At 39.7% G+C, this 14,254-nt stretch overlaps 1 protein-coding gene across 1 annotated transcript in view; it reads right to left on the reverse strand.

The window, feature by feature from the left end:
• LOC122330698 (synaptotagmin-7-like) overlaps positions 1–6,453 on the reverse strand; it is a 66,715-nt gene extending 60,262 nt beyond the window's left edge. The window contains exon 1 of the mRNA XM_043227933.1: positions 4,845–6,453. Coding sequence (XP_043083868.1) covers positions 4,845–4,878 — 34 coding nt within the window. The 5' untranslated portion in view covers positions 4,879–6,453. The remainder of the gene's footprint in view (positions 1–4,844) is intronic.
• Between the last annotated feature and the right edge of the window lie 7,801 nt (positions 6,454–14,254).

Raw genomic sequence — 14,254 nt, forward strand, 5'->3', positions numbered from 1 at the left:
TTTTAAAGAAACAACGGGTCACGGGAGCGACTCTCCAAGGGTTTCAGCAGCCATCTTCGACCTGGCTTTTAGAAACTCTTAAAGCTGGAAGTAATACATCTAAGGGACAACAATGGCTCTGTAACTCTTTGGATGGTGTTGAGAGCTAATTATGACTTTATAGGGTGTTTCGATCGCGAATGACTCTGTGTTTTTGAACAAATCCTTTAAGTGAACAAAACCGTTTTGATGACCTGCCTTCAAAAACTGATTGTAACCCAAGCAAACAGCTTTATAGAGCAGAATGAGCACAGACTGCATTGGCTGGGCCTACTAAACAAACTCACTCCTTTACTGAATGAATCAGAGTGAATTTAAAACAACTGTGTGTAGTAGTTTTGTCTATTTATGGACTTTGAAGCCCACTACAAGTGGAATTCACTGTCATATATCACCAGACTCGTTTACATGGAGCATTATATTCTGATTATAAACAAAGTTGAAAAAACAGTATACACCGGTAAGGTACATAGATACTGGTTTGAGCTGCTCCTAAGCAACCAATTCCTGCACATGACCAGCTTAGGACCTGCTCAAACCAGCATCCATACTTCAAAACCTACGTGTAAAAACCTTAATCAGAATAAAAATGCTTGAAATATAAGTAGGATTCAAAGGGGTGGAATAAACCTTTTCATGAACTGGTCAAACGAAAAAAAAATAACACCCTGTAAACAAGCTGATCTGATTACTTTGGCTGCGTTTACACTGCGCATTAACATACGACCTGTATCCGGATGTCGTCCACATAGACAAAAGACAAGTGTAAACAATGTTAAAAAATACGTCATACTGTAGGAAAAAAAAAAAACATCTATACAGTTGCTTTAAGCTCTTGAAAAGGCGTTCTTTAGTGAATGAACAAAACGTTCTCGAAATGAAACAAAAGGGGGTGGTCATTTTTCCAGTCCAGTGTAAACTGTTTAGTAAATACGCAAATAGCAATTTCTGAATGTGTAAAAATGACTGATGATGAGCGTACACAATTAAAATGGCAGCAGGCTTTTGGGAATAGGCTTAGGTACACAACTGGCTGCCCAACACTGTTAAAGAACATTTTAATACAATTAAGTCTATTGTTGTCTGTTACGGCAAGATAAAAAAAAAAAAAAAAAAAGCTAAGCTCAGCAGTTCCACAAAATTAAAAGAAAATTTTTTTTTAGAAACAATAAGAGATTGACACTATTTGTTTATGTAGATATGGTGTTTTTTTAATTGTTTATATAATAGTAAGACTCTTTGTGTGGTCCAAAAAGTGGTCAAATAAATTTCTCCATTGATGGGCATTCAAGACTTGCAACGCAATCAACATTGAACTGCAGAAGATTCATCATACTATTATAGATGTTTCACCAATATCAGATCTTTTTGAGGGAATTTTCAATAGTATATAATAGGTTTTTTGATGTCTCTTCCATGACATTTAGTGGCTCAGATGTTTGGCTCCAAAAATGTGCACTCATAAAGCAAAGATGGCAGCATTCAGGTCAATCTGCCATTGAATTAAATGGGAACACAAACTCGTTCATGCAACCAACGGAACAAATCTAAAAAACTAAAATCAAAAGGCTCAAACTAAAAGTCACTAGGATAAATCAGGATCCTCAATACTAATACATAAGGAGCAGTTATACGATTAAAATGGGCTTCGGAGTCATTTAACTAAGATTTACAATCATTGATTGGTTATAGATCTATGGTATTTAGTACCCAAATACATTTAAAATCTGTATTGCTGCAATTTAATGAGAAAATGCTGCTGGTTTGACACTGCAGTCGCTCAAGATTTAAATACAGAACTGTCTATGGAGGCGCAAGCAATTTGTCTCTTTTTATTTCTTTCTCTGTTTGTCTGTGTCTCTCCATCTCTCTCTCTCTCTTTCAGATCAACAGGATTGCATGAATAATACATGAACTGTCAATCATTTCGGCACATTATACCCCTCCTGTCATCTTCTGTGCCTCGGTGACACATCCATATTTACACACATACACTTTTTTTCCACCGTTTGGTCCATTCCCTCACTTATCATCTGCAATCTGTCCACTTCTTCACTCAATACAATCACGCACACACACACACACACACACACACACAAACACAAACCTATCTAACACGAGGGGCCAGAATTACACTTTATAAATGAAAACTAGTTCTTGAACTTTTACATTTAGTGCCCCAATCTTTAATATTTGGTCCATTCTAGTGAGTAACTCCATCTATCAATGACATAAATCAATGAAACACACACAGAGAAAGAGAGAGAGAGAGATGCAGCAATCAGTAATGGACCCACCATTTCTTAAACTGTATAGATAAAGCCCTGTGGATGAATACAGATGCGATTGTACTTCATATAAGGTTAGCTTGGTTTGAAGCTCATACTAAAACCACACTTTCGTTGTCATCTGTATTTAATAAAAACGAGTCATTAAAGGAAGAGTAACAAGCATGAAAGTTAAATATGTCTCATAGAAACAGTAGGAGAGGGGGTGAGGCTCCAGATTGTGTTTAACATCTCTACAGTCTGTTCGTGATTCGGTATTCGTTCCTCAAAACAAGTTATCTCATTAAACGTTTTGGAGTTTTTAATCGAGCACAATTAGTGGGTCACAAACCCACAGTTGTGATCATTCACGTGATACCATTTGCAAAAGCATCTCTTTATCAATTACCTCATAAAATTAACGACACAGAAACACGACTGCGATAACAAAGCTGCATCTGAGACGGCCGTTAACCTTGAAGCGCGGGAAAATTTGAATGTTCAGGGCTAACCGCAACATCTGCCTACTTCATCAATAACTCCATCAATCACACCCCAATCGATTAAACCATTAACAAACACACTCCCTCAACATGTGCAAGCTTTCGACCACCCGACTGAAGCTAAACCCCGACTGTTTGCGCATCTGTGGAAAATAGTTTGCAAAAGAATCAGTGCTTTAAATGAATCGTTTAAGTGAACGAATCGTTATTATCGTTCAGTTCGAAGATATGGATCTCCTCTTCGCGTGACGTCCTTGGATGAACCAATAGCATTTGTGCGCATTCTCTATGGCGAATATAAGTGGTTGAATATGCGTAAGGTATACGCCCCCTTGAATAAACTACTTACCTGAACAAGATCCGAACAATAGATTTCATTTGTAAATGAACCGAGTTAACTTGGCTTACGCTAAAGTGACATTTAGGTAAATGGAGAAAATACGCATTAACAAATCTTTGTTATGCATATAACTATTTATTGAGTTTCTGGAGTACATTTAGGGCAAGAAAAGTTTATTAAAACACAAAAACGCTTGTTCCGGTATACTCGCTGGAGTGAATGACTCAATTACTCGTTTGTTTTTAACACACAAAAGAAAGTCGCCACCTGCAGCCGTAAAAGGACACTGAATGAATTGCGAATCGTTAATAGATTCAAAGGGGTTTTTTTGTTCAGCTTAACACACAAAAGACTCGACCGTGCAGAAAAGGTCACCGAATGAATCACCGGACGAATCTTCAATGCGCTCAAAAGATTCGAATCGCTGAGTCGAAGTCCCAGCCACTAGCGGGCACGTTCCGCTAACCTTTTCGGGATGAGAAAAAAAAGCAAACCTACCGAACCTTCTCATGGGAATGGTCCATAAATGGACTAAATGATGTCTTAATTAGTAAATAACGCCTTAATTAGAACGACAAAACAGTAATTACGATACCCTTCCAAGCAAACATGGAACATTTCCTTCAGTGACTGACTCTTGGTTATTTCAGAGAACCAATTCACAGCGTCCGAGCATGGCTCGTTTTTATTCCGAACACTTTGCAAACGTACTTCCAGATTATGCTCGTTCAGTGAGAGAAAAAAAATCTAATTAAACACCTTGCTCTTTTTAAACCAGATCCAATTCCTGTGTCGGGTTTGTCCCGTGCGTCTCATATTAGACTGGTATTTGAGGGTTTATCTGTGACCACCTTTCTTTTCCAAACCCGCACAGTTGCATTCGCGCCACGGTTGTTATCTCCTCACGGCCATTACCGAATATCAAACGCCGTCTTTTTGCTTTCTGGCTCTCGGTAGCAGCAGGTGTTGCTGGCGTAGCCCGAACGCGCCTGCACTCTTTAATTCCGGTCACCTCCGTTCCGGAGCCCCGAAGCGAATTCGTTTACCGTGGGAGGGACACCGGGGAAAATTGTAGTGGACACCCTGTGAATTCACGGGGAATCACGCTTCGGAAACACGTGGGAGAGCCGACACAAATAACAGCCCACCGTACCCCCAGCAAAACGCCCACGGAATCATCGTAAAGATTCGCCGCGGCGCAATGGTGCGTGTAACGCGGACGCGGCGCCGTCTAGCCCGCTTCGAGATGCTTTGACCTTGCGTTTTAGTCGTTCGTCCTTCCTCAAGTCTCTCCGCGCGAAGCTCCGCCGAGGACGAGGCGCACAACAAGTAGCCCCTAACGAGCCTTAGGCGAGAACGCGCGTCATTACGCAACGGCGGACCTTCGCAGGACCCCGAATCAAAGTTATCGATCGAGCCCAGCGCGCCGCGGCGACCGCCGCCGATGCAAACGCCCCCGAGAGCGCGCGACAATGTCAAACAGTCGTTAGTGCGCGCCCGTCTCTTTTGTCCGCGCGCGCTCGGACAACGACGTTAAAACAAGGGGGCCAAGAAGTGACGACCCCCACCCCCCCGTGACAGGTGCGATGGTGCCACCGCGCAAACCCCCACCTGCGCGCCGGAGGCACGCGTCCGTCCGAGGCGGGAAGGAGATACTCCTACAAGTTTAATGGCAAGAGAAATTAAAGCGCTTACCTTTGCTGTACTCCTCCTCCCTGTTCAGATACATGGCTGCAGATTGACGGCGCACTCCTGACTGGATGGCGCGACGTGATTCAAGTGCTTATTGTTACTCCACCGGGGGAAACTCTTGCGGTTCCGTGAGTGTTTATTGTGTCGTTGCTCGGCGGAGAGTCCTCCCAGAATTACGCGCAGGCAGGTTGTCTGCACACATCTACTTTCTCTCGCTCTCTCTCTCTCCTTCCTCTCTCTCTCACACACACACACACACACACACTCACGGTGACGTGCTTTGAGACATTGCCCCGCGGGTGGGGTGGGCTGGGGTAGAGGATGCTCCGGAGCTGTTATTGTGTCTATATGCACGCACGTATATAACATCCATCAACGCTTTGACAAACCGAAACGCGTTGCTGCTGCGGGAATAAAGCGCGCGGGCCGTAACGTCCGATTAAACGCGTCCGCGTCGGGTTGCTTTGACAGTCGTTCCTCGCGACCAACTACAAGCTGCATTTGTGTGTCACTGTACTTCGCTTTTCCAAGTTGCAAGTAAAACAAAGAATGCAGGAGCGCGCGCTATTTCACCGTCGCTTCCTGTTGCTTTGTGAAAACATCAAGCGAAAATAGCTCCAAGACCTATTTTTTTAGTAGCTAGATTTTTCTATAAACAGTGGATGTCTAGTAATGTCTCGAGTGTTTAGCAGATGCGTGTTTATAAAGTTCTAGGCTACTATATCCTGACATGATAATATTGTAGATGTAAGCATGCATTACTATTCTGGCTACTGGTTACTATTTAAAGATTTTTGCACAACCATTTTGAACAATCAAACTAATTTCCGACTTTGCGTGCTTTGCACAAGTAACTAAACAATGGCACTTAGGCCGTTTTCATCTTATTTTACAATGTGGACGTGAGCTAGTCTTATGAATGTGCGAGACTTCCGGTTCGTTAGGCCTCCGCTATATAGTAATAACTACAAGAATAACAAAGATACCTATTTGCGATGCAAACCATTGCGTTTGTGATCGTGGTGATGTTTTTTAATGATAACGAACACAGGTCTGCAATATCAAGATACACAACGGACATATTTGTAGAGGAAAAATAGCTAGCGCGTGACACCGGAAGTCTCGCGCATTCGAGTTACAAACGGCTCTTTATGCCAATATAAGGCTACCAAGGTTTATTAGACTAGACTCAGATGGTCACCTGTAACATATTAGATGATAGTACTTATAATTAGCCATTTATTTATTAAAATAACTAAGTAAGAATAACGTGCTGCTAGTAGCCCACCTAAACTTTAGCTAGTAAAGTTGTGTTAGTAGCGATTACTAAAAAATAAGCACTTGTAACAAAATAGATGCTTGTTAATTGAATGCCAAGTCGGTCTTGAGTGTTTGGAAAAACGTCTAACGCAACCTTGCGTCCCTCCTTTGAGTGTTGAACATGCACCTGGTGCCGCAGCAGTCGGTAACACTAACCCAAGCTCCGCTTTATTAACCCGTCGTTGCGCAGCGTCCAATTTGCGTGCCGCCGGCGCAGATGAGGCTCCGCAGGTGGGGCCGGTCGGTCTCCAAGAGCCCGCGCTCCCCAAAGGCTCCCGCCCCGAAAGCCCTTCGCCCGGTTCGCACGCGCGGGATAACGAGCGGAGCGAGGGGAGAGCGGGCGGGCGGGCGGGCACGTGAACGCGTCCCGCTCATCGCGCACGCCGATCACGCGCCTCGGGCGGCGGAGGAGTTGCGCGTCGAAGTGGCGACTTCTAGCGGCCGGACCGCGCCATTACAAGCAGAGCTCGCCCGCACTTGAAGAAACGCGAGCACGAAACCAGGCGCGAGTTGTAGTATATTTGTAGAAATAGGCATCATATGGGTCAAAATTGATTTTTAGAAATCCTTAGGATATCAAGTATCCGTACTGTACTGTAGATATATAACTAATGTAAATACATGCAAAAGGTAATCGTTGATTGTATGCGTGGCTGAGAACTCCATTTTTTTTGCACCCTCAGCTGGAAATATCGTCCTATCCTCACAAATTAATTTCAATTTCTCATTTTGAAAACATTGACCCTTATGACTGGTGGTTATAACTCCAAACATTCATCGTGTTCTTTATTATGTGCAATTAAAAGGAAGAGTTCAGCGCAATGTCTAGAGACCTGCTTCCGTACAGTGAAAGCGGATAGGTGCAAAAAGCAGCATAAATACAGTGCAAATTATATCTGAAATAAAACACAGTGATATTGTATAATATTACAATACATTTATTCCTGTGATTTTTATCTTCATTACTCCAGTAATGTCACACGATCCTTCAAAATCTCTGCTAATATTGCAGCACAATGTTCAAATAGCGCTGAATAATATTTTTTTGTGGCCCATGATACAGATGAAAAAAATAATAATTATATATATATATATATATATATATATATATATATATATATATATATATATATATAATTATAATCAAATTATAATAATATATATATATATATATATATATATATATATACACACATATACATATATATATATACACATATACATATATATATATATATATATATAGAGAGAGATATAAATATAAAATAAATGTCTATACTGTAACTTTAGATGAATTTAATGTGAATAGTTTAAAATATATCTAAATTATAAACATGTACAATTATAAACATAATATTAAAATGTTATTATTTATAAAATTAATTTTACAGGAGTTACACATAATGAAACATGTATTTACATTTATTTATTTCCATTGAACACATTGCATATTGCATATATGTTTGTGCAAAAAGTTTACAAGAGATTTCAAAAAGGTTTTTCATGTAATCACACACACCGCCATCACGTACTGTTGAAAAAGTTATGCTTTACAACATCGCATTGCTCCATAAATAACAAACTGTTTCTACATAAAAATAAAGAACTTACTTTCAAAATATATTCTGCATGTGCGTATTTATACGTAATAAACATACACAGCACACACATATGTATCAAATAAACAAAAACTTTTAATTTGCACTAAAATAATGTCGCTGTGCACGTTTTCAGCTCGTTCCAAACGCTGCTCGACTTGTCAATGCAGCCGGGTCTACACGAGCGTGTTACCATTACCCTTGAATACTGGCACCCGGCGGAGTACTAATTGACTTGCACCGAAAGTCCCGTCCTTCTAAACGAGTGACTTTTGTAACCGAGATGGCGCTGATTTCCCTCTCTCCGTCTTCCTCTCAGTGCCGGGGATCGTTTGTGCAGCGCGCGGTGGAGAGAAACAGCAGGTGACCTTCTGAGAACGGCATCGGCAGCCGCAGAAATGAATTTCTAGTCAATTCCAGACCTCCCCGACACGCAGCGCGGGCCTGACGGCTTCCTCTCACAGGAGCGCCGCTTCCTGCAGGGACTCATTCATCTTTAATGCTGCTTTAGTTCGTTTTTTTTAACGTAATGGTTTTGAGAACCGCCCCTACCGCTTGAGTTAATTCAGAGAGCGGTTTGGTGGTTGTTGAGACTGATAATGTACCGGAGCGACGGAGCAAAGGTCAGTGATTGAGGTGAGCGCTCGGCTCCAAAGCAAGAAAGACGGATTGAGCCGGTTTTGTTTGGCTCACGCGTGACCCGCGAGCTTCGATTAGGAAACGTTAAACGCAAATTTGATTTATGTTACTGCGCCGTCCGAGGAATAAATCCGGCAGATTTCCCCTCGGGACCCACAGTGAACCGAGCGCAGATAATAACGCTCTTATGTAACCTTTACGGTCATCTGTTACGTCTTTAATAAGCTGCCGTGAGGATGACTTGATGCTCAATGAAGTGCATCCGGATGGCATGTGCTGCTCTTACGGCGACCTTGTCGTCTGAAAAAAAATAGCTTTTTATTCCTATTTCAAGTGATTTTTCAAGTTCATGTGCTGCTTTGTTAGTTTAAATGCCACTTACTCACCAGTGGGCCCTTTATAGTGAATGGGTGCCGTCAGAACATCCGATAAAATATCGGCACCCATTCAGTATGATGGCACCCATTCAGTATGATGGCACCCATTCAGTATGACGGCACCCATTCAGTATGACGGCACCCATTCACATCCACTGGTGAGCAAGTGACGTAATGCTGCATTTCTCCAAATCTGATGAAAGCTCGTCTACATCTCGGATGGCCTGAGGTGCGAAGTTCGGACAAACGACATTTTCATGCGAAATATTCCTTTAATGGGTTGTTTTTAAATCTGCGTTTCGTACGCTTGAGGTCATTTGACCCGACACATTATTACCAAACTTAAGGGCGCGTAACGTGAAATCAGCATCTTTGCGCGTTGATCCAAAAGGAAAGGACACGCGAAACGCCACGCCGGTGATTACCCACAATTCATTCTGCTCATCTCGCGCAAAAGTCGGCATTTACACGAGGTCAATTAAAGACGGGACGCGTTCGGGACGGAATCGGCGGTAAGTGAAGATTAATGGTTGATCGCACGTACTCGCAGACGCTTCTGTGATGTGATATTTTGAGTTTGTTTCGCATAACCTTATTGAATAAGTGGCAGAATGTGACGCGTGTGTGATGCTTGAGGAGCGTGATGCATGAGGCTCATTACTGTAATGTCTGCTGCTGCTGCTGTATGGTGTCGGGTGGCTTTGTCTCTTTACTCCTTATCGCATTATTCACCTAAGAACCATCATGCAATACCAGAAACCAGATACTGAAGAAAATGTGAGCTGCTCTTGCAAAAGTCTTGATGCTGGAGGCATTGCTATGCTGTTTTTAAGGTGTTTTTTACATACATATATATATATATATATATATATATATATATATATATATATAGTTCAATCAAGTATGCAGACACTTTTAACATGTTTCATGTTATCTGTATAGTCGTTATAGTTTAGGATATGGTAAGAATATTATAATAGATAATGTCAGGTAACTTTGATGGTCAGGTCAAAGGGTCAAAGTTTTACTGGTAGTCTACTGCATGAAGAACCTTTGGGTATAACGTCAGAGTTTAGTTTGTAGTTTAGTTTTTAAATATATCATTTAAAAAAATGATTTCATTATAGCAAAATCAAATAAGCAAGAGTTTGCTGCAAAGTTATATAAATATTAAAAGTAGTTATTTTTATTACATTTTAAAAAAATTTTTTTACTTTTAAAGGTTCATTTCAATTAACTTAAAAAAAATTATGCACATTTCCTTGTGTGCTTTAGTTATTTTTTTATAGTTTTGCTATATTTCTATACAGCTTTACGGAACATTTCTAGTTTAAGTTTCAGCTTTATTTACTGTGTTTTTAATAGTTGTAGTTGTAGTTAATAAGTTTCAATCACTGCCACACACTTGATATATACAAAGTATTTTTATATATATATATATATATATATATATATATATATATATATATATATATCAAATTTAATCAAATTAAATACATTTTCAATTGAAGGTAAGGGTTTAGTAATGGTCCAAAAAATGAAAAATGTGTGCATGTATTGGGTTTTGTAGTGATCCGTTCAATCAGCACAGATGCTCTCTCTTTCTCTATAAATATCCCTGTCTTCTCCTCTCAGAAAACCTGATTCCCATTGATTTACTGGCCTATATACACATTACCAGCCTCTCTATCTCTTTCGCTCTCTTCCACATCCCTTATTCGCTTCAACGGTCATCCTTCTGTCTATCTCTTATTCTCTTCTGCCTTCACTTATGCTAACTGCTCTCTCTCTCTCTCTCTCACAGCGTGAGTTTGAGCGGGAGACGGACTAATAATAGATCAGAGTAGATTCTCGGAGAATATACGTTTCATATAAACTCAGCCTCTCACCTTTTTGACATTCAAAGGAATATTAAAATTATAATTCAAACAGCACGGCCGGTCACCTCACCTTCATGCCACTGGAAACCTCTACGCCGTCCCATTATCATGAAACTTTTATGCTTTTCGACTTTAAAACCCGCACACGGGTTTAGCAGCCTACAACATGAAATAATGTCAGAGCTTTATTATTTTTAGCCGAACTGTCCCTTTAAGAGCTCGCGCATTTTTATTGTTATTGTTTCGTTCTTCTGGTATCGGAGCCGCTCGCCCTAAAGCGTCGGTCTAAACTTAGCAGCGCTGCTGTCTTTGTTGTATTCTCCCAGAAAGCACTTCTAGTAAATGTGCAGTGACTCACGGCCGAGGTCACGCGTACAGTGACCCGCGGAGCGAGCGCGCGGTGAATGAGATCCGTAGTAAACAATAGCGCGTCACTCACCGCGGTCGATAGGAAACCCAAAGCCTCGAAGTACACTGAATTACACACACACACACACACACACACACACACACACACACACACACACACACACACACACACACACACACTGAATGTCCATTGGGTTTGTGTGTGCCCGATTAAATTTCCCGTCTGATTTCCCCTGCAAAACAAAAAGGGGAAGGAAAATCGAATTCTCTTTTAAGTCCCATTAAAGCAGTCGCTAATTGTGCCAGGACAGAAACAAGCTCTAGGGAGCGTATTTTTATTTATTTATTTATTTATTTAGGGTTGATTGACCCTCAAACCTGTTGTTGCTCGGTGTCTCACGTAAACCGCGTGAATCATCGCGGCGTTTCCCGCTCAGTTTCACCAAAAAAAAAAAAAAAAAAAAAAAAAGGCGCTAAAGTCGACTACGTACGATTACGCTGAATGACGTCGTGACGTCATCGCGCGGTGACAGCGACGCAAAAGCGAAAATACGTATTTCTTATGTTAATTTGGATTTGTTTGTAAAATTATACGCGCGTTATTAAAACGAATACGAACAGTCGTGTCGTTCTAGTAAAGTATTTTTAAATACACTGAATCACTGAGCGCAATTACGCGTCGTGTTTCGGGTGACGGCATTACGACGGATAATGATAATTTTCTGGAAAATTAGGCTACTAACATCTTTCTCGTTTTTCTTATAGTTGAGCAGCAAACACAAATACGAGCTACTAACAAAGTGTATAATCAAAGAACAATTATTAAAACAAAAAAAAATTAATTGAAAAGTTCAATTGACGTCACGTGCTAATTGCTAGTTTGACTCATTTTGTGTAATTTGGATAGAAAATGCGTGCTTTTTTATCGCCTTGTTTTATTGACTCACTTATCAAAAGTTGCCAAATACTTTTTTATAAATTGCTAAATTTGCTGCTAGGTGCTTTTGGAAGAAAAAGTCGCTAATGGTAGTCTGAGAAGTTGCTAAAATGCCAACGCTTAGGTAAATAATAAATAATTAGCGCCGCAGCGACACCCAGCGGCCGCCTTGAGTACTGCGCGGACTAAACGACTTAAAACGACTAAAAATGTCACCTAAAACAATCTTTTACCTGACACAAACACTTAATATTTATATTTTTACTCTGTCGATAATAATGGCTTTTATGGAGTACTGACATGTCACTGAAATATCTCTCGTGAGTTGACATTAAGCATAAACAATTTTAGATGGATGCAGCATTTATATGAATATAGCTGCCAGCGGACTCAAATGTAAGACAGCCATTAGTACTTAAATTGCACGGCGATAATAACTTTTCATCTTTTATACCTCTATAAAAAATGATTGCATCGTTCAGACAGAACCATCACAGGCACGAGGTACCGTTATGAACAAATTCATTTTATTGAACAACAATCTGTGACAAGGAATTCAACATGATCAGCGTGTCTTCGGTTTCTGCAACAACGATTTAAAAACAAATGCCATCTTTCAGTCTCACACATGTGGCTGTTTGTACATCAACACACACACACACACATCCAGACTGACGGTGTCTTCCGGAAGGGCCTCGCTGTGCATGGCGCGTATTTTTGTGTATGTAGTTAAAGTGCGTTATTGCACTGTTCCTCTTGAAGGAGGAAAGCAAAGGCGTTGTGGAGGAGCGAGGTTCTGTCTATAACTCTAAGCTCGACAGCAGCATGATTGAACCACATGAAGAATACGGGTGAAACTCGTGAAAAATGTCAAGAACTGACACGTTTCGGCCATATTTCACCCCTAAATTAAATTACAAATAATATCAATCATCTCATTTTTAGTTACTTTTTGGGTTTTTTTCTTCATCATAACAAAGTACAAAAAAAAAACATTTTAATGGCCACCAAAATAATGCAAAACATATTACCTTTTCCTAAAGAGTCTTAATTTTCTTTGTAAAAAAAAAAAAAACATTTTTAATTTTTTTAAAATTATTACTATTTTCCTGGCAACAACGCAAAATATACTGCATTGTATGCTGCATGCTGTGTTACAGTAACTTTATTTGAAGATTTATTACATTATTTCTATGACGATAAAGCAAAAATATTGTACTGCACTGTCATGAAAATAATGCAAAACAAATTAAATGTTTCTAAAAGGTTTACTTTTATTTTATGTAAAACCAAAATATATTTAAAAAAATAATTGTAGGTTGTTTAAACGTTTTTCCTTACATTACTTTCACGACAATAAGGCATAAAACACATGCTGCATGCTATCTACTTAATTACTCTCTGCTATATACTCAATATTATGCTGCGTTACGGTTTAATATTAATTTAATAAAATATTTATTTGGTCATGAAAATGACATAAATATTAAAGGTTCCAAAAATCATAACAAACACATTTTGAATTGACAATGAAGCAAGAAAATAAATAAATATATATATATATATATATATATATATATATATATATATATATATATATATATATACCTATATTCTAATATTTAATTTCTTGAAGGGGTGAAATATGACCGTGACACATTTTCATGAGACTCAACCGTTTTTTTATTTTAAATAATTCTTAATTATTGCATAAATATGTGCTGGTCCTTCTATGTACGCTCTTCATTACATGAAGAGCTAAATCACAAATACCTAACATCTAATTTACTACTAAATAAGATTGAATACTATCAATTGACATCGATTATACAATTCAAAGATACATTCTCTGGTTTATCGAAACAAACAGGCGATACGTTGCTTATAATATGTGCGGTCTAGTATATTGACTATCGTACGATATCAAAGGGCCGGGTGAGCGTTGCGCTTGTGCCAGATCGGTTTTTGTGCTTGGATCGTAAAACCATCAAAGCTATTTTTGGTGTTTTTTTTTTTTTCCCCACCTGCCGTCTAATTCCTTCAAATACAGAGAGAGGAAGAAGAAGGACAGACGGTGAAAAGAAGGGAGAGAGTGAGTAACACACGTTAAACGACGGAAAAGAAACGCGCAACCCGCATTGACCCCTCACACGCACACACACACACACACACACACACACACACACACACACGATACACCACCGTTCACAAACAAACACAGTGAGTTCACAGCTGAGAAAACAAATCAGAGGTACGATTCAAATACAGTTTCGAAACCAAAAAACGGTCTGAA

Source organism: Puntigrus tetrazona, chromosome 25 (assembly GCF_018831695.1).
Source record: "Puntigrus tetrazona isolate hp1 chromosome 25, ASM1883169v1, whole genome shotgun sequence".
In the NCBI taxonomy this organism is placed as follows: domain Eukaryota; kingdom Metazoa; phylum Chordata; class Actinopteri; order Cypriniformes; family Cyprinidae; genus Puntigrus; species Puntigrus tetrazona.